The sequence below is a fragment of the Hipposideros armiger genome, unplaced genomic scaffold, assembly GCF_001890085.2.
Source record: "Hipposideros armiger isolate ML-2016 unplaced genomic scaffold, ASM189008v1 scaffold_114, whole genome shotgun sequence".
Classification (NCBI taxonomy): domain Eukaryota; kingdom Metazoa; phylum Chordata; class Mammalia; order Chiroptera; family Hipposideridae; genus Hipposideros; species Hipposideros armiger.
The window spans coordinates 86,979-108,474 of NW_017731464.1; the positions used below are offsets into that span (position 1 = coordinate 86,979).

Below are 21,496 nucleotides of genomic sequence, written 5' to 3' on the forward strand. Positions count from 1 at the left end.
CATGGGCCAGTGAGCTGCGCCCGAGCTGAGCTGCCAACAGGTGGCAGGATGGCTCAGCTGGTGAGAGCATGTGCTCCTAACAACAAGGTTGCCAGTTTGACTCCCACATGGGATGATGGGCTGTACACCCCTCCCCCCCGCTCCACCTGCAACTAAGATTGAACATGGCACCTTGAGCTGAGCAGCCCTGAGCTGCCGACGGGCGGCCGGATGGCGAGTGGACTTGGAGCTGAGCTAGCTGCGCCCTCCACAACTAAGATTGAAGGACAATGACTTGGCTGTTCCCCTTCCCCAATTTCTCAACACTGTTCCCCTCCCCCAATTCCCCAATAAAATCTTAAAAGAAAAGAAAAGAAAAGAAAAGAAAAGAAAAGAAAAGATGGGACATAGCCTAAAAGACCAATAAGGTACAGTTTACAATATATTCATTCAAGGTTTCTACTAGGAAGAATAGACTGCTGTCTGTGTGCAGATGTAGAGAGATCTACAACATACAGTAGATGCCTAAAGGGACAGAACAGTGTGCATCCGTGTGCCAGCATTTAGAGATGGATACATGTGGTAGTTAGGAGTGGGGATTCTGGAACCAGACTGCCTGGCTTCCAATCCCAGTGCTGCTGTAGGGAAATGCTCAGCAAAATAGAAAAGCATGGTATTATCTCTCATTCAGTCTTTACCATTGCCCCTTATGTGCGGCACCAGCCTGCCTGGGCCACGTGTGTGGTGCTGTCCCTGCAGGATGGGGAACATGGCTGTGAGCTCTGGGTTCCTGGCTTTGCCTGCTGACACCCCTGCTCAACTTCTGCCTTTGCTGATGAGCCAGCAACTCTCCATGGCTGCTCCCTGGGCGGAGGTGGAGGAGGCAGTCCTTAAACCTGAGGGACACAGAAGCCGCCATGGATTACAAGTTCTGCCTGGCTGGGCTTTGGAGAGAGGGGAGGAACAGGTACTGGTGAGGCGCGTCTGCTACCAGGCTGCAGGGAGATTCTGGGCGCTCAGGAGAAGGTCAGCCTATTCTCTTCCTCCACTCATGCCACAGCGCTGGCAGCCACCCTGGCCAGACCAGACATCAGTCTGGTCCAGGGGGCCCCTGACGAGCAGGAAGGCAAGCCCGGAAGCCAGGAGGCCTGGGTGCCCATGTCCATCCTGCCACCAGGCCCCTGGCACCCTGGCTGCTGAGTCACTTAGTCCCTCTGAGATAAATGACTTTGTTTGAAAATAATCTACCCACCTCACAGGCATGCTGTAGGAATAAGACAATTAAAGTGAAGTTACTTTAAAAAATAAGTCCATTAAAAAAATATTGCTTGTTTGAATGACTGTCCCTCTATTTTAAGGCCTTTGTGGAGCATGTTCTATGGGCCAAGTATTTTAGATATGCATATCTCATTTACATCTCTGCATTCATCAGGGTAAGCCAAGTGCTTTAACAAACAACACCGAGATTTCAGGGACTTCTACAGGAAGGTGTATTTCTCACTCATGTCAGAGTCCAGTGCAGCTCGGGCACTTGGCATGTGCCATCGTCCAGGGACCAGGCTCCTTTCACCTCACAGGCTTACCATCTTCTAGGGCCGCACTATCCTCCACTAGATTCTCTGTGGGAGGCTTTGGGGCCAGCCTGTAAGTGCGGAACATCACTTCCTCTCACAGCCCATCAGCCAGCACCCAGTCACGTGAGCAGCCACCTGACTGGGGGGAGGTTGGGAAGTGTAAGGTTAGCTGTGTGCCCGAAGGGAAATGCAAACTGCTGGAGAGCACCAAGCATGGTCTCTGCCCTACCCTTACAACAACCCATTTTACTGATGCAGAAACTGAGGCCCAGAGGCAATGTAGTTTGCCCAGGCCCGCACCTCCAGTAAGTGATTTGAACACAGGCCTGCCTGGCTCTAACACCGGCTCTTCACACTGTCCTTTGAGATCTTAGACCAGTGTTTTCTGCTCTGGCTGTTCATCAGAATCAGGATGAGGGATTTTTTTTTTTTTAAAGAATTGTATGAAGAAATCTTGAGTTTTTTAAAATAAAAATGTAATTTTAGAATAGCTTTAGAGTTGCTGTGTGCCTGATGCTGTGGGAGCTGCAAGGGGGCGGCCCTGAAAGGCTAGACCGTGCATCTACAGGGTGGGGGGCCCAGAAATGGAGGGTTCTGATTCGGGAAGGAGAGCGTGGGGTGTCAGGAGTCTGCACAGTCCTGGGTCGCATCTAGGATGATGCTGGGACCTGGGCGGTGCCCCTAAGGAAGGCACTTTCTGAGCAAAGAAGGGTCAATCTTTTACCTTTTTTTTTTTTTAATGTCTTTGCTGTATGCTCTCACTTATCTCCTCAGGCTGACAGTGATTCCGCATTTGGTTTTTCTCTCTTCAGTCCCTTCTGTTCCCCAATTATTATTTTTTAAAGATCTACTGCTTCCAATCTTCCTGGAATAGCAGACAATAAAATATGTTTGAAATGTATCTAAAATAAGAGTAATTAGGCTGTGAATTAAGGCTTGGGGGGCTCTGCTGTGAGTAAAATGCATAAACTTTAATATATCAATTTTATAACTTCTATTTTTACTACCCAGTAGCATTCTGCAGCTTAATTTACATTCCAGGCCACAACATTGCCATATAAATGAAGCATAGCTGAACTTTTCTTTTATAAACTTGAAACATCGACTCCTGGCCACATCTTCCCTCTCACCTCTTACTCTGCTTGCACCATTAAAACTGCTCTGGCCTCTGGTTTGCCCACAATGTAAATTTGTATTTACTGTATTTTCTTGATTCTGAAAGGCCTGTTTTGTCACATTTTAACATCTCTTAAATGGGATGAGTCTTTTTACTGATGGTGGTCTTGGCATTATGTTATCATTTTCTTTCTTAGTGGCACATAGTAGTGTGTCTTAGATTCCATGAAATACAGTATTTATATCATTTGAAGGAATTGACATGTTGTTCTGTTTCTCTAGTCTGTCTTCCACGCTGTGCTGGAAAGAGACAACTTTATCACTCATTTGGAAGCACCTTTCTTCTCCCTACAACCTTCTTATAGCAACAACAATAGGAATAATAGCATCTACAGCAGTAAGCAGTTATAAAACACTTACTATGTGCCCAGAGCTGCTCCAGGCACTTTTCATATACCTCTTCAATAATGTTAGAGGTATAGCTATTATTCCCATTCTACAGATGAGGAAATTGAGGTTTGGAGGTAGAAGTGAGAAAACCAGGCTTGAGGCAGTCTGTTTAGCTCTGAAAAAAATCATGCTGTGCTGCCTCTAGTGATTCAAGGAAACAGCTGAAGGATCTTCATTTAAATTGGGGCTTCTTACCTGGTAGTACCTTAGAATCAGCTCGGAAGCTTTAGGAAAATGCCTGAAGAATTATCAAGTAATGTTAAAGCAGCCAGAGCTGAGAACCCTTAGTTTAATTGATCTGCATGAGAGTCCTTAGCTCTGCTGTTCTGGGGTCCCTGATGCCACACCCCTAGGGTAGCTGCCAGACCTGGGGTGACCAGGACAGCCTGAGCCTCTTATGCCCTTTGGAGTTGGATACCTGAAATTGATATGTGGTTTTTGATACCTGAAATTGATATGTGCTTTAATTTTTTTCCTTTTTTTCCCTCTCTCCCTTCCTTCTAGCTCTGGAGTGCACAGAAAATCAAGCAGGTAATCCATTTTTGGCTTCTTTTCCTTCCCTCCTCTGTGCTCTCCTGGACCCTGCCCTGCCCTGTCCTGGGGATCCTTTGCTGTTGTGTTCCCAACCTCTCCTGCCCCCTTTGCCCCTGGCTGCCTCACCCCTTCCTTCTTCCCCAGAACCCAGGGCCTGAGCTTCTGCGGACCGGAGCTCAGGCCAGCTCGCCTTTCCCTGGGCCCCGTGAGCTCCTTGCCCACAAGCCTTATTACAGCCTACTGTGTGCCAGGCATGGGGGTTCGGGGGGCCTACAAGGTAGACACAGTCCCACCCTCCCCTGCATTCAGCTTTGAGCGTTTGTCAGAGGATCAGTGCTTTTGGGGGGCCATGGTTTGGTTTTCTCTTGCCCTGAATAGTAGGAAAGGACTGACCAGCCAGAAGGCAAGATGCAGCCACTGGTCCACTGAGTCATCCTGGGGCAGCTCTCCTTCCCCGTCTCCCAGGCCCCTCCCCCCTCTCCCACTGTCACCTTGTGCTCTGTTCTCGGCTCTTGTCAGGCTATTCTACACCCGGACACCAATGAGAAGATCTTCATGCCCTTTAGAATGTCAGGTAAGCCCCCGGGACCTTCTGCTTCTGCCCCGACCGGGCCGCTTACTATGGTCATCGCTTCAGGACCTTCCAGATGTGCCAGCCTGAGGAGGGGACAGAGCCTGTTACACACACGGCCACACTTGCACCTGCACGCTCACCTCGGCTCAAGGCCAGGCCTCAGAATCGCCTACGGAGCTTTTAAACAATGTGCCTGTCTGCCTTTCCTTCCTGAGCAGGTGTGAGGGGAGAAGAGGCCTTCCCATGTGACTGCCTGTGCCCCCTCCCCCAGCTTACCCATCACTCACTTAGCAGTAGCCTCAGGGGTGACACTTGCTAGGGGCAAGCTGTGCCTTCTGTGAGTCATTCCTCTCCTACCTGTGCACACTGCGCCCTTTTTCCAGGCCCTGCTCTCTGCTCAGCCCTGTCAGGCAGTTAATCCCCAGACTAACGCCCTGGGTCCTGACCCTGCTTTAACCTTGCCCTTCAGAATGTCTGTGCTGCATTTTCTCTACTACACGCACAGGGACAGCGGATGCCCATCCTGTGGAGACCAGTGGGCAGAGACGGGAGTGGGAGAGTGGGTGTAAGTCCCTGCCCCCAGGAAACCCCCACCCTGTGGTCACTAGAGGGACAGCTCTGTACTTAGGAGTCAGAGCCCAGAAAGCACTTGCACACACACTGGCTGGGCGGGGCTGGCGTGGTTATCCTGTGGGGCCACAGGCCTTGTCCAGAGTCACATAGCAGAGGTCAGACGCACACCTGTGCTGATGCCTCCTCCATGCCATTTCTCAGTGCAGTGGGGTGTACCACCCTGAGTTACAGGGCAGGTCGGAGGGCTACTGGCAGCTGCCTTCAGGAGTGCTCAGGCAGCTAGAGAAAGGGTTTCTACCGGTGGGTGTTCTCAGTTGGGTAAGTCAGTCAGGGTCTCCACCCCCAGAGAGCCTGACTTCATGGGGGCGAGAGAATCAACAACCATGGGACATGCCCGTGCAAACTGGGCAATTAGTGCCCAATGACGCCCTTGCTTTGCCGTGAGGAATTCCACGGCACTGAAGGCTCTGAGCATCTCGAAGCCATGGCTGTGGGTGCTCCCCCAGTCCCTGCACAGGACCATAGCAGGCTCTCACCCTGAGCCTGGCTTCCCTCGTAATTCTCCCATCAAACTTTAGACCTCCCTCCAGAGGGATGCGGGTAAAAGAGTGATAGCGCATGTGCACGCACAATTACACACCCCCGGGGCACGGCCTTTCAGGCGTAACACAGAGAAGCGCGTAGTTTGCTGCTGTCCAGCCATCCGTTGCCATAAGTTAGAGGCTGGTGGCAGGAGGCTACCCAATAACAGCAGTGGAGAAGGCGGAGGGAGACTTGCCATAGTCTAGGGGCCGTGAGCAGTGAGGAAATGGTACCCAGGACCGAGCTGCACCTCATGCCAACTTTGTCCTGCTCTACTGAGGATGTCTGGCCAGGGTACTAGAGATTTAAAGAGCTGGCACTTAGAAGTACACATCTCAGGTGGGGAGGGAATTTCCTTTCCAGTAGTGGTCATGATGCCGGGAAAGGAAGAGTATACGCTAGAAAGGCAAGCTGAGATGACATTCAGGGGGCTTTGAAGACATTGTGGTATGTGTGGGCAGGGGTATTGTGCCTCACAGAGGAAATCCTGGGAGGACCACCAAGACTAGAGGGTGGTGCCCCAGTAGTAGGCAGCCCTGCCTTCAGGAATGGACCTCTGGGTTTTGGAGGGGAGTGAGAACTGTTTAAAGGGGAAAAGAGAGAGGGACACTGGGAGACCCAGGGGAGCCTTCTGCCCTGGGGAAGTCTGAGCTGGGAAAACGTCTGGGGACTGGAAGTGCCTCCTGCCTAACTGACCTGAGCCCCTTCCTCGGGATCACTGTCAAGACCAAGACCAGAAGTCTCTTCTGATCTCAATTGACAGGTGGGTGGGGCAGAGTGGGTGGGATTATAAGATCAGACTTTTTGCTCTCCTCTCACAGGTTACATTCCTTTTGGGACACCAATTGTAAGTATTACCTTCAAAGGATTTTCTTTTCTAAAAAAATTTTTTAATGTCTTAATTTATATCATATTCATAAATATTTGACTGAGTGGTTGATTTAGGATAAATTCCTAGAAGGAAATTACTGGATAAAATAGCATATATTTCTTTTTAATTGTCTTGGTGTGTATTGTCAAACTTCTTTCCATAGAAGGTGTGCCAAAGTACACCCAACACAGAGCCTCCAAGTGCCTTTGTCCCTGCACATTTTCCATCCCGACTATTGTCATTTAGACATGTTGGTTTGATCACAGAGAAGTTTTCCCCCAAAGCTTGGGAAGTCAGAAAATAAAGGTGATGTCTGAAAGCTAAGGTTTAAAATTAACTCAAAAAATTTCAGTCTTCTTTTTGTTCAGTTTTGGAATCAGGGCTTACTCTTAAATTTTTTTATATTGGAATAAAACAAATTATACAGAGAGGTGCAGTCATCATAAATGTACAGCTTGATAGGTTTTCACAAAGGGAGTTCATCCACATAAGCATCACTTAGATTTAGATCATCGTCAGCATCTCAGAAACCTCTTATGCACCCCTCTCAGCCACTGCCCCCACAGGGAAGCACTTTTCTGACTTCCTCCACTATACAGTAATACCTTGGTTTGGGAGGATAATTAATTCTGGCAACAAACTACTCGTATCGCAAGACATCGCTTGTTTACCACGTTAAAATGTATTAGAAATGTTTGCTCGTCTTGCGGAACACTCACAAACCAAGTTACTCGCAATCCAAGGTTTTACTGTATTCTCATTTTGCCTATTATTAAACTTTATATAAATGGAATCATCAGTAGGTTCTTGTTTTGGCCTTTTGGCTTCTTTCACTCAAAATTGTTTGTGAGACTTGCCTATATTGTTATATGTGATATTAGTTTTTTTCATTGCTGCATAATATTCCATTGTTATAATTATATTGACATTTCTTTATCCATCTTACTGTTGGTGAAAATTTGGGTTGCTTCCAGTTTGGAGTTCACAACAAATAGTGCTGCTTTGAACATGATTGTACAAGTCTTTCAGAGGAGGTATATATTCTCATTTCTCTCGAATTATACCTGGAAAGCTAAAGAGATAAGAACAAAATGCAGTGTATGATCCTAGAACCGGGATCGGGGCAGGAGTATGTGTGAGATGGTATTGTAGTCGCTTATAAAGTTAAATATACACTTACAATGTGAGCCAGCAATCTTAATTTTAGGTGTTTACTTCAAGAGAAATGAATACATATGTCCATACAAAGATCTCTATATGAATTTTTATAGTAGCTTTTTTCACATTAGCCTAAAACTGGAAACAGACAAGAATGGCCAACAAATTCACTGGGTGAAAAACCGGGAACAGGATATTTTCCTAGTCTCAAAGCTTCCTATGTATATTTCATATGTATCATTCTATGTTTATTAGTTGGCACCCTCCTCTAAATAAGAGATTTCCCTTCTACTACCTCCTTTAAGGTTTTTAAAAAGTATCAATGTGATCTTGTGTATTTTTTTGTATTCAGTGGGTAATAATTTACTTCTGTCATTATTCAGTTTTGTATTCAAATGGTGCCAAAGCTGACCAATAGCAGTTTCTCTGCCCATTTGACACATTCATTTTTTTCTTTTTTTTAATAATATTTTACTTTTTAATTATGGTTGACATACAATATTCTATTAGTTTCAGGTGTACAACATAGTGATTAGACATTTATATAACTTATATAGTGATCATCCTGATAAGTCTAGTGCTCACCTGCCACCATACATAGTTATTGCAATATTATTGACTATATTCCTTATTCTATACTTTACACCCCCGTGACTACTTTATAACTACTAATTTGTATTTCTTAATCCCTTCACCTTTTCACCCACTTCCCAACCCCCTTTCAGCTGGCAACCATTACAATGTTTTCTGTATCTATGAGTTTGTTTCTGTCTTATTTATTTTGTTCTTTAGATGCCACATACAAGTGACATAATATGGCATTTGTCTTTCTCTGTCTGACTTATTCCACTCAACACAATACTCTCTAGGTCCATCCATATTGTTGCAGATAGCAAAATTTTATTCTTTGTTATGGCTGAGTGATATTCCATTATATAAATGTACCACCTCTTCTTTATCCATTCATCCATTGATGGACAACCAGGTTGCCTCCATATCTTGGCTATTATAAATAATGCTGCAATGAACATATGGATGCATTTGTCCCTTCAAAGTAGTGTTTTTGGTTTCTTTGGATTAATACCCAGAAGTGGGATTACTGGGTCTTTCTTTGTCTCTTTTTATAGCCTTTTGTTTTAAAGTCTATTTTGTCTGGTAGAAGTATTGCTACCTCCTAAATTTTTTTTGTTTCCATTTTCATGAAATATCTTTTTCCCTACCTTTACTTTCAGTCTGTGTGTGTCTTCCAATCTAAAGTGAGTCTCTTGCAGTATGTATAAAGTTTTTTTTTCCTTATCTATTCAGTCACCCTATCTTTTGATTGGAGTATTTAATCCATTTACATTTAAAGTGATTGTTGATAGATATGTAGTTATTGCCATTTTATTATTCATATATTTTTTTTTCCTTCTTCTTAAAGAAGTCCCTCTAACATTTCTTGTAATACTGGTTTGATGTTGATGAACTCCTTTAGTTTTTTCTTGTCTGGGAAACTATTTGTCCTTTAATTCTAAATGATAGCTCTGCTGGGTAGAGTAGTCTTGGTTGTAGGTCCTTGCTTTTCATCACTTTGAATATTTTGTGCCAATCCCTTCTGGCCTGCAAAGTTTCTGTTGAGAAATCAACTAACAGTCTTATGGGAGCTCCTTTATAGGTAATTGCTGCTTTCAAGAGTCTCTCTTTGTCTTCAACCTTTGCCATTTTAATTATGATGTGTCTTGGTGTGGGCCTCTTTGGGTTCATCTTGTTTGGGACTCTGTGTGTGCTCCCTGGGCTTGCATGTCTATTTCCTTCACCAGGTTAGGGAAGTTTTCTGTCATTATTTCTCCAAATAGGTTTTTAATTCATTGCTCTCTCTCTTCTCCTTTTGGTACCCCAATCAGGTGAATGTTGTTACACTTGATGGTGTCCCAGAGGTCCCTTAAACTCCTCTTTTTTAGAAAAAAAATTTTTTTTTTGCTGTTCTGATTGGGTGTTTTCTGCTACCTTCTCTTTTAAACCCCTGATTTGATCCTCTGTTTCATCTAATGTACCAGTGTTTTGAACTCTGCATGTGGTAGATTGCTTGTCTCCATTTTATTTCGTTCTTTTTCTGGAGCTTTGTTCTGTTCTTTCATTTGGGACTTGTTTCTTTGTCTCTCCATTTTGGCTTCCTTCCTATGTATCATGTAGAGCTGCTATGCCTCCCAGCCTTAGTAGAGTGGCCTTATGTAGTAGGTGTCCTGTGGGGCCCAGTGGCACAGTCTCCCTGGTCATGCGAACCAGGTGATCCAGGTGTGTCCTTTGTGTGATTTGTGTGTGCCCTCCTGTTATAGTTGAGACTTGGTTGCTGTTTGCATGTTAATGGGAGGGATTGACCCTTCAGCTGATTGGTTGTGTGGCTTAGCTGTGATTACAGTGGAGGATCTGCTGTGCAGGGGCTGACCCTATGGGGCTGGATTCGATTTAGCAGGGCTTCGCTTCCTGCCCAGTCTGCCCTTTGAGTGTGTTGTCCTTGAATGTGGCTGGGTGGTGCTCCAGCTCAGTCAGACGCCTGCCCCTGGGAGTGCCGGCCCTGGGGCCTCCTGGGAGGGGCTCTGCCACAGGCCAAGTTCAGCCACAGCCTGTGCTCTGCCCAGGGCCACCTGGTGTGAGCCACAAAGCAATCTGCAGATGGCAGCCACCCACGCTGTGCTTGGGGATGCCCTGTGAGGCTGAGCTGTGAACTGAGGCCAGCTGCCAGTAGTGCCAGGTTTGGGGCTGCTCAGCAAGACGTATGGGACAATCCGAGGCCAAATGCTGCTTGTTTGGGGTTTGTGAACCTTTGAGAGGTTTTAGGCAAGCCTGCAACATGAGCCAAGACAGGCTGTTTGTATGGAAAAGCCACTAGAAGTGGCTTGGGTGGGTCTGCAAGTTGGGTGGGGCGTGGTCTCAGGGAATCACCAAGGTGAAGTGAACAGTGTTAGCCAGATTGATGGAGACTCAGATATGGCAGCTACCTGCGTCTGCACACCAGGAGGGAGTAGGGAGGGCTCAACAAAGAAATAATGGGATCTGCCAGTACTTTTATCTGGGAAAAACCTTCCCCTCTAGCTCTTGTTCTGAAGCCAGACAATTCAGTTCCTCCCCATAGATCCCACAGACAATTCAGTTCCTCCCCATCTTTCAAGCTGCTGTTCCAGCGCTGGAGCTCAGAGTGAGTGAGTCCATCAGTGAGTAAGTCTGTGCGCGGTAGCTTTAAGAGGAGCACCTGGGACTGCAGCTGCCCTCTATCTCACTCAGCCACAATCTCTGCTGGTTTTCACAGTCGGAAGTTATGGGGACTCCTCTTCTCAGCACTGGAATCCTCAGCTGGGGAGCCCGGTGTGGGTCTGGGACCCTTCATTCCTCAGTAGGGACCTCTGCTGCCAAGATATCCCTCCTGATTTTTAACAGTCATATGCAGGGGTGTGGGACCAGCCTGTTCTGGGTCTGCCCTGCCTACCAGTCTCAATGTGGCTTCTTCTGTATATGTCCTTAGTTGTAGGACTTCTGTTCAGCTAGACTTCAGATGATTCTCAGTGATGGTTGTTTTATGTTTGGTTGTAATTTTGATGTGGTCATGAGAGGAGGCAAGCACAGTGTTTCCTATTCCGCCATCTTAGGTTTAATCTGACATGTCCTTCTTATTTTTTGAGTATTTCAATACTTTCTAGCACAGTATGTGGATATTCCAGGCTCATCTTTGCCCCAGTCCTGGAATCATAAATTTCTCCAAACAGCCCTGGTTCTTTTCAGAGAGGAGTGGTATTTAGAAATAAAAATCTAGGTGCTGGGTGTGCTCATTGTTACCAGAGTATCATTATTGCTAGGCCATCTTAGCAGAGTTAGGAGGTATAACTTTTTTAAAATCATGAGTTCATACTAATACCTCTAATTCCAATAATTCTATCCAGCATCTCCAAGTTCTTCCCCTCCTTCCATTCCATATTTATATCTCCCTTCTCCCTGAATAAGATCCAACAACAGTATATTTATTTACTTATTAAATATTATACATATAAATAAAAGAGTTTCAGAATTGCTGCATCAATACCACTCCACAAAAAATGTATTAAATAAAGCCCAAGATTTCTTTGAAGTTCTTTTTGTCCATTGGATACATCCTGCTAAAAGTATACAGTCAGTGAATGGTGTTTAAAAGTTCTTTGAATTGATTTTTTTCTTCTGTGTGTTTATGTTATTTATTTGATATACCATTAGGTTTATTTGTTTCTGTTGGCATTCATTTTCAGTTGTTTCCCCATTCTTATTGATTTATTTTGGGAAATATATAAAATATCAACGTAGTTCAAAAGTCAAAGCTATATAAAAAGATGTAATAGAAGTTTAATTTCCCTCTGTATCCCTTTTACCTCCTTCCCTCCCATCCTCTGTAAGTAAATAATTTTATTCTTCCTTTGACTTTGGAAAAATAAGCAAATACACATAGAGTTTCCCTTCTTTCTTAAATAAAAGGTAGCATATTATATGACTCTGTTGCACAATGTTTTTTTTCACTTAATGACATCCTGGAAATCACAATATATCAGTTTATAGAGATCTCCATTCTTTTTAAAAAAATGCATAGTAGTCTACTTTGTAGAAGTACCATAATTTATCCAGCGAATTTTCTTTTTTTTTTTTTAAGATTCTTTTTTTATTGGGGAATTGGGGAAGGGGAACAGACAAGTTTCTGTCCCTTTATTCTTCAGTCTAGTTGTGGAGGACGTCGTTTCACTGGCCCATGTTGGTATTATCATTGCGCTCTTCCTGGGTGAGTCAGTTGCTCGCTGGCCATTAGACAGCCGCTCACTGCGGCTCATGGCAGCTTACAAAAGGTCATGCCAGCTGCCGGCCAGCCCCACTGCAGCCTATGCCGTCACCGGCGACTCACGGCAGCCCAGCTCCAGGTCGAGCTGTTGTTCATCATCTTAGCTGTAGAGGATGCAGCATCACTGGCCCTCATGTGGGATCCAAATCAGGGTCCTGCTGCTTAGAGCCAGCGTCCCGAGCCAGCTCCTAACCAACACGCTACTCGGCTGGCCCGTGAATTTTCTAGATATGGACATTTCAGGTTATTTCCAATATTTTTCCAAGATGAATAATGTAAGAATGGATAATCTTGTGCATAAGTTTTTTGATATTGTTGGAGATGTATCTTGATAGTAAATTCCTACCTTCTATGAAAGGACTAATTGAATAGATATTTCTGGCAACAGTGAGCAAGAGATAAGAGAGAGATGGAAATAAACAATATTAGGAATAAAAAATATAATAACATTGTCGCAATTGAAGTTTAAATGATCAGAATGCATTGAACAATGCATTGAAAATAAATTTGAGTACTTAGAATAAATGGACACATTTCTGGGAAAGTATAGCTTACCAAAAACTACCTAGCAAGATGAAATATAGAATTTGAATGGACCTACAAATAGAAAGGAATTAAATCAGTTGTTTAAAATATATGCACCAAAGAACCAACAACCAAAACTTACCATGTGGCTCCCATGATCTTCCTGGTGATTACACGCAAAGGAATAACCAAACCCCATCTTGGTAAAACCCCTGAAAGAGAATAAAAAAGAGAAAAGGTTCCCCAATTCATTTATGAGTCACTTTGAGACCAATACCAAAGAAGTGGCTATAAGAAAGAAAACTTACAGGCCAGTAACACTTATTAAATTACATATAAATAGTGTAAATGACATAATAGCAAGTTGAATCCAGCAATGCATTAAAATACATCATAATCAAATAATTTTTACCTAGCGTAATGTTAGAGAATGTATTAATATTTTTCATCACATTAACAAGTTGAAGGACAAACATGATAATCTCATTAGACACAGAAAAATCATTTGATAAAATTAAACATAATTCCATTTACAATTTAAAAATGAGGTTAGAAGGGAAGTTAATTAATTTATAGTTATCTATCAAAAAAAATACCAACCCTATAGCAAGTGCCATTCTTAAAGATAAAACAGATGAAGGTAAATTCTTAATGTCTGGGACAGAATGAGAATATCTGATAATACTACTTCTATCCAACATTTTCCTAGGAGACAAGCACATAAGACCTGAAAAAATAAATAACTTGGGGGCCAGCTGAGTGGCTCAGTTGGTTAAGAGCGCGAGCTCTGAGCAGCAGGGTCACTGGTTCGAGTCCCACATGGGTCAGTGAGCTGTGCCCAAGCTGAGCTGCCACTGAGCTGCCAACAGGAAACAGGATGGCTCAGCTGGTGAGAGCACTAGCTCCTAACAACAAGGTTGCCAGTTCGACTCCCACATGGGATAGTTGGCTGTGCCCCCCCCCCGCCACTCCCCACCCTCACAACTAAGATTGAACACGGCACCTTGAGCTGAGCGGCTGTGAGCTGCTGGATGGCGACTGGACTTGGAGCTGAGCTAGCTGCGTCCTCCACAACTAAGATTGAAGGACAACAACTTGGCTTTTCCCCTCCCTCAATTCCCCAATAAAATCTAAATAAAAACCCAAAAAACAAAAACCACACATTGTACAACTGTACAAAAATATTAAAAATAAATAAGTAACTAATATTAGGATTGGAAAGGAAGAAACAATCAATTCATGAGAATAGGCAAACTATTGGAGCTACTATTTTAAAAGATATCTGGATGTAAGACAAATAAACAAAATAATTGTTGTATAATTATAAACCTATGACAAACATCTTTTTGTTTGTTTGTTTTTTAAAAAAGAAAGCATTTACAATAGCACTTAAGACTATAAGTTACCTGAAAAATCAACTCAAGAAAGCGTGTGCAAGACCTTTATGGAAAAATTTATAAAACTTTGTTGAAGAGCATTTGTGATCCAAATAAATGGAGTTATATATCATCTTGGATGGGAATACTCACTTTTATCAAGAGACCAATTTTCTTCAAATTAAAATCTATATTCAGTATAATTCCAAGCAAAATCTCAGCAGGATTTTTTCATGGAACTTGACAAATTGACACTAAAAATTATATGAACAAGTTAAGGGCCAGGAACAGCTAAGACAATTTTCAAGAATAAGGTGGTAGGAGAGGATCACCCTGCCGAATAATATAGGACAGTCTGGTTTTGGTACGAGGAGAAGCAAGTAGATCAGTGGGGAAAGCCTGGAAATATGCTCTTCATGCCCATATGGAAACCTGATATTTGACAAAGGTGGCATTAGAAATCAAAGCGGGGCACAAGGATAGACCGTCTAATACATGGTGTTAATAGCAAAAAATTGGAAACCACTGAAATGTCCATCAACAAGAAAATGGATACATAGGTCGTGGCTTAATCATACAATGGAACACTTACTACAGGAAAGAAAACAATGAACAAAGGCTCCATTTACCAATATGGATAAATCTCAGAAACAACGTTGAGTGAAAAAAGACTAGCAGAGTAATAATACTATCTGATGTCATTTATAAAATGTTTTAAAATATGCCAGGCAATATTATGTAAAATAATAAAATTTATGGGTACACATTTTTCATGCATCCATATGCATAAAAACAGATTCATGACACTGCTTACCTCTGGAGAGAGGGAGAGAGAAGGCGGTGGAATCTAGCAGAACAGGAGCCGCTTCGCTTGTATTTGTCATGTTCCATCTTTTTTCTTTTTTTCTTTTTTTAAAAGATTTTATTGGGGAATTGGGGAAAGGGAACAGCCAAGTTGTCCTTCAATCTTAGTTGTGGAGGGTGCAGCTAGCTCAGCTCCAAGTCCAGTCACCATGTGGCTGCCCGTTGGCAGCTCGTGGCCGCTCAGCTCAAGGTGCTGTGTTCATCCTTAGTTGCGGGTGGGTGTAGCCCACCATCCCATGCGGGAGTTGAACCGGCAACCTTGCTGTTAGGAGCACGTGCTCTCACCAGCTGAGCCATCCTGCCACCTGTTGACAGCTCAGTGGCAGCTCAGCTCGGGCACAGCTTACTGGCCCATGTGGGAATCGAACTGGTGACCCTACTGCTCAGAACTTGCCCTCTTAACCAACTGAGCCACTCGGCCGGCTCCCATGTTCCATTTTTTAGAAAGACAAAAGTTCCACAAAAATTTGACAAAATGATAAAATTTGACAATTCATGGGTGCTCATTATATTATTCTCTAAAGTTTTCTGTATGCTTGAAACATTTCATTTTATACATGTATTTTTAAAATATATACATATGTAGAAAGAGTATTATTATTCACATATCTATCCTTATGTAGTTTCCCCCAAAACTACTACACTGTTTTGAAATACTATGAGAAAGGATTATATTTTCAACCATAATTGTGTGTGTAATTTCCTTGTACTTCTTGTCGTTGTTGCTGTGTATATTTCAATGCAGTGGTGTTTGGTGTGTTCACAAGTTTTATGAGTGTGTTTATGAGTCTGCTGTTGTCATCTTGTGTGTGTGTGTGTGTGTCTCTCTCTCATACACACACACACACACACACACTCACAAAATATCCGTTTCATTGAATATTGTCTTAAATTCTGCTTCATCTCATATTAATATTTCTATTCCTGTTTTGTTCATTTGCCTTGTAAACCATTGCCTACATGTTTATATGAGTGACATTTCATTTCTGTGTCATTTTGCATTATATGTCTCTTGTAGACAAAATTTAGGTGAAATCTACTTTTTTACCCAGTTTGAGAAACCTTGTCTTTAATCATAATAATAAATGAAATCCATTCATATTTATTCTGCCACTAGTTAATTGTGAACACTTACCACAGCTATCAGGTGGTTTGTTGGTTGGTTGGTGTATTAAGCTTCACTATTGTTTCCATTTCTTTTCCCAATTTGTAGTAGAGTGCTTTCATTGGTTACTAGATTGTTTTCATCAGTTCTTTTGGTTTCTTATGTAGCTTGGAAGGGGAACAGCCTAATGTTCTCTAATTACCATTCATCTATAATATTCTACAGAGACATTCCATTATATTGACCTTATCAGTATCAATAATTGATTAATAAATATGACCTCCCAACCAAATAGGAAGAGACCTTCAACATACCGTTTTACTCAGCTCTACCATGTCACTTATACACGCCTGCCAAGATTTTGAAAATAATCTGGAATCTCATCGGATTTTTGAATCATTGCTTAATACCTGTTTTAAACTTAACAATTATTTGTGTGTGTGTGTGTGTGTGTGTGTGTTGTATGTTTAGCTAGAGTCCTTCTTTGAATAATATTCAGTGTGTGGGCAATACACTTTCTGAGTACTTGCATATCTGGAAATGTCTTTTTTCCCCCTCATACATGAATAGTTGGCCTGATTCTCTTTTCCTTTGTACTTAAACTTCCTCCTCTCCCCTTGGGATCCTTTGGTATTTTTTCTCTTTATCTTCAGAGTTCAGAAATATCCTCGGGATTAAAACATTTTTTCTCTGTATATTTTATAAAATTATACAAGTAATTCATGAATATGTTCTTGGAATTCAAACATACTACCAAGAATTTTTTTAAGACTATTTTAAAATTTATACAAGTAATATATGAATATGTTCTCTCAGCTCAGAATTCAAACAATACAAAAAAAAGTAAAAGTTCCTCTGACAATCTTATTTTTTAAATTAAAGTTTATTGGGGTGACAATTGTTAGTAAAGTTACATAGATTTCAGGTGTACAATTCTGTAATACATCATCTGTATATCACATTGTGTGTTCTCTACCCAGAGTCAGTTCTCCTCCCATCACCATATATTTGATCCCTTTTACCCTCATCTTCCACTCCCCTCTTCCCCCACCCTCTGGTAACCACTAAACTATTGTCTGTGTTTATGAGTTTTTGTTTCTTCATTTGTTTGTCTTGTTCCTTTGTTGTTTTCAGTTTTATATACCACGTATCAGTGAAATCATATGGTTCTCGACTTATGTCTGACTTATTTCGCTTAGCATTATAATCTCAAGATCCGTCCACATTATCGCAAATGGCACTATTTCATCTTTTCTTATGGCAGAATAGTATTCCATTGTGTATATATGTACCACATCTTCTTTATCCAGTCATCTATCAAAGGACACTTTGGTTGTTTCCATGTCTTGACCACCGTAAATAAAGCTGCAATAAACATCAGAGCACATATATCTTTACAGATAAATGTTTTCAGATTTTTTGGGTAGATACCCAAGAGAGGGATTGCTGGGTCATATGGTATTTCTATTTTTAATTTTTTGAAGAATCTCCACACTGCCTTCTGTAGTGGCTACACCAATCTGCATTCCCACCAACAGTGTATGAAGGTTCCTTTTTCTCCACAGCCTCTCCAACATTTGTTATTATTTGTCTTATTGATGATAACTATGATAACCAGTGTGAGGTGACATCTCATTGTGGTTTTTATTTGCATTTCTCTGATGACTAGTGATGTTGAGCAGTTTTTTCATATGTCTTTTGGCCATTTGTGTATCTCCTCTGACAATCCTGAACCCCAAATCTGCTCCTAGAAGTAACCTCTGTTAGAAGTTAGGTGTGAACTTTGAGGCTTTTTCATCTATGTATTTGCATACATAGGAATTATCATTTAAACTATTAGTTTTGTTTTGTATTTTTTCCATTAAAATATAACAATATACTTATTTATCTACAATTAGTTTAGTATACTTAGCAGTTTGCCTACATGAAGATCTGCTTCATTCATTCATTCATTCATTCATTCATTCATTTTTCCTGTTGAGTAGCAGTCTCTCCCCTGGTGATGGATTAAGGTTGTTTCTGATTATTTGCTATTAGAAATAACAGTGCTGTGAAAAATCTTTGTAAAGCTCTTTTTGCACAAGTATGAGGATTTCTCTAGGGCCCATTCTAGAAAGTGAATTTGCTGTGTAAATGGCTGTGCACATGTAAATTTTGTATAGCTATTGCCAATTGTGGCTAGATTTCACCACACCTTTGCATCACTGGTATTCATATTTTAGTCTTTTTGCCAATCTGATGGGAGAAATATAGCATCTCACTATGGTTTTAATTTTCTATTTCACTGAACACAAAAAAGATTTGCTTCTTTTTATGTATTTACTGATCATTTATATTTCCTCTTCTGTGAATTACCTGTTCACATCCTTTGTCCATTCTTTTGTTGGCTGTATTTTCCTAATTGACTTGTAAGGGTTCTTTATATATTCTGGATACTAATCCTGTAAATTATATATATTGCAAATCTCTTCTCCCAGCTTTTTTTCCTTTACTCCCTGGTATCTTTGTTGTAGAAAAGTTTTGAATATTATATTTTAAATATAATAATCTTTCCTTGGATTGATTTTGAGTTTTGTCCCCATTTCTCATCTCCATCTCTTTCATTATAATAACTGGATTTGAGAGAGTTTTGTCTAGGAATCAGCTCTTGGATATATTTATCAATTCTTCTGTTTTCATTTTCTAATTTATTCATTTTTGTTTTTATAATATTCTTTTTGCCTTTTTTCTTTGGTTTGTTTGTGGATTTTTTGTTTGTTTGTTTGTTTTACTTTTTGCCTTGAATGCTTAATTTACTTATTCTCATTTTCTTTCCTTCTAATAAAAGTTCTTAGGGCTGTGAATTTTCTTCTGAGTATATCTAATACCTGGCTATGTCTAATATATAGAGATCTATGCTTTTCATATATAGAGATCTATGTTTTTATTTTCTAAATAAACTGGAAATTATAGTTTTGAATCCTCTTTAATCAATTAGATAGAACACATTTTGAATCTCAAGTGGTTGAGTTTTTAAAACTGTATTCTTTTAAAATTGTTTTCTAGTTTATCTGATTTTCAGAGAGATTGAACTCTACAATTTTGCCATCTAAGATGTATTATGATTTTCTTTGTACCATAATATTGATTATATCAGTTAGGAACAGGACCATCTGCATATTAAAAAGTTCAAAATAACAATGGCTTAAACAAAATAATTTATTTCTATCTCAGATTACCTCATAGCCCAATAGGGCTGTTGGACTTCCAGCCATCACATCCACATTACAGGGAGGAGAAAGAGGGAGGAAGAAAAGGATTTACCTCCCAACTGAGTTAGTTCCCTTTAAGAAGCCTTCTTTGAAGTCTCACAGAACAGTTTTGTTTACATTTCATGTAGAATTTACCTGGATATGTAGGCAATCTCCAATTATAGGGATTCTGTTAGTGAGAAAGAGGGGGAAATGGTTAATAGGTAGGCAAACAAGAATCTGCTATAATGAAATACATATTTTATCAACACTTGAAAAAAATAATATATCATTTGCCAGTATCATCTCCTTGCCAAGCCAGAGAAGTTGCATTTGGGGCTCATTTCTCATAAGAGGCCAACTGGACCCTTCCAAAATTAATAGCTGCCATCACCTGGGATGAACTAGCTAACCCAAAGGATGCCAGCACTGTCTTCTAGTTTGTACGGTGTTACTGAGGACGCCCCATAGTTTCTCACTCTCTCCTTTTCCTACCCAAGACAGGTCAGTCATTTCAGGGTCACTACAGACTTGTAGGCATCCTGGTAACTCGGGTGCCAATCCATTTCCACGCTGTTCAGGGGTTCCCTGCTGAAGCAGATGCTGTGAATGTCCTTTCAGGACCAATCCTCTCCCAGCCTACAGCAAACATCCCTCTGTGAATAAATGTGAGAAGAGCATGCCCTGCCTCCAACATCCTGTATGAACACTTAGCTGAGGTGAACAGGCAACGTGACCTGGGACATCTCCCAGCAGGCCTCAGTGGCAGCCAGAACCAAAATGTCAATGCTCATCTTGCCCCACTTCCTCACCCCAAATATTTATATACCAGGATTCAGAACAGCTGGGCCTAAGCCAGGTCCTGAAAGGAGCCATTGGGTGTGGAAAACCTGTAGCCTTCCATCTTGGCACTTTGATTTGGACAAGCAATGTGAGGACTCATTGGTCCCACTCTCTCCCAGGGCCACTGCCTTGGCTTGTGTGGAAGGAGCCCTGTGGCTGTTCTTGCACTCCCACCCAAGGCCTGGCCCCTAGCGGCCATGTCAGCTCCTCTGAGGTCTCACTGTTGCCTGGTAGCACTGACCCTCTCAGCAAACACCTGGTCTGAAGGGTGGTGATGGGTCCAGTCCACACCTTAGGGAAGCCCCTGGTGAGATAGAGTGGGTAAGAAATATACACATGTAGAAGCTACTAAATGCTTACCAAAATAGAAATAGGGGTGCTGGCAAATGTGCTAAGAACTGGGTCCCTGAGTGAGGAAGGGACGGGATGAGTAAGGCTGGCAGGTGCCTCAACTGAGCTGCTTCTGGGAGCAACATCCCCGCTGCCTCCTGCCCAGGTGAGCATCCCTGGCTCAACCCCACACTGTTCGCACCTTGCCTGAGAGGAGCCCCTCCCCCACCCTGCTCACTCCCCAGAGCTCAGGAGAAACGAGCTGGTTTTCTCCCAGAGGCTGCTGCCAGTTTAGTCAGCAGATTTCACAGATCCACTGGCACCCATGGAGCGTCTTATTTTAAGCTTAACATTTGAAGATGGGAACTTTTCCCCCTTCGGTGTGTGGCACAGAGATCCCAATTTATACATAAGCACCGTGGCTAAGCCAGCGTACCAAGACTGGTCCTGAGGCTAGTGCAGAGTGTGGCTCCCCTCCTTCAGATACCTTCGCAGAAAAACCTCACCAACCAGGGCCGCTTCTTATAAGTGACAGCTCTACTCCCACGTTTCCACTCAGAGGTGTGCAGCACTGTCCTTTCATGCATGTGTGGCTGGGGAAAGGCAGGCGCAGTATTCTGTCCCCTTCCTGTTCTCTCTGCATTTCCCCACCTGCCAGCCTATGCCCTGCACCCTTGGACACCATAACGTCTCAGATGCCAGGAACTGGGTTTCTGTCGTAGGCCTGAGGATCTCCCAGATCACCTGTGCCTCCTTCCTCAGCCCTGAGCTCCCCATGGCACTGCTCCCTTAGCAGTTCCAATCATTCTGGAACTCTCAAAACTCAAGGCCCAATTCCCCATATGTAGCTGGGGGACTGAGGAGGGCCCCCAGCTCTGCATGTCTGGTCAGTGAGTCCAGTGGCCTGGGGTTATGTCCAAACTAGATTTCTGTCTTGGGACATTCAGAGCTTGGACTCCATACACTGGGCCCTCTCATTTT

At 42.4% G+C, this 21,496-nt stretch overlaps 1 protein-coding gene across 2 annotated transcripts in view; it reads left to right on the plus strand.

Annotated features, from left to right (window-relative positions):
* Nucleotides 1–21,496, plus strand: part of SFXN5 (sideroflexin 5) — a 122,198-nt gene that overhangs the window by 31,902 nt on the left and 68,800 nt on the right. For both annotated transcript variants that reach the window (XM_019647632.1, XM_019647633.1), the window contains exons 4-6: nucleotides 3,624–3,650; nucleotides 4,173–4,227; nucleotides 6,204–6,229. In XM_019647632.1, coding sequence (XP_019503177.1) covers nucleotides 3,624–3,650; nucleotides 4,173–4,227; nucleotides 6,204–6,229 — 108 coding nt within the window. The remainder of the gene's footprint in view (nucleotides 1–3,623; nucleotides 3,651–4,172; nucleotides 4,228–6,203; nucleotides 6,230–21,496) is intronic.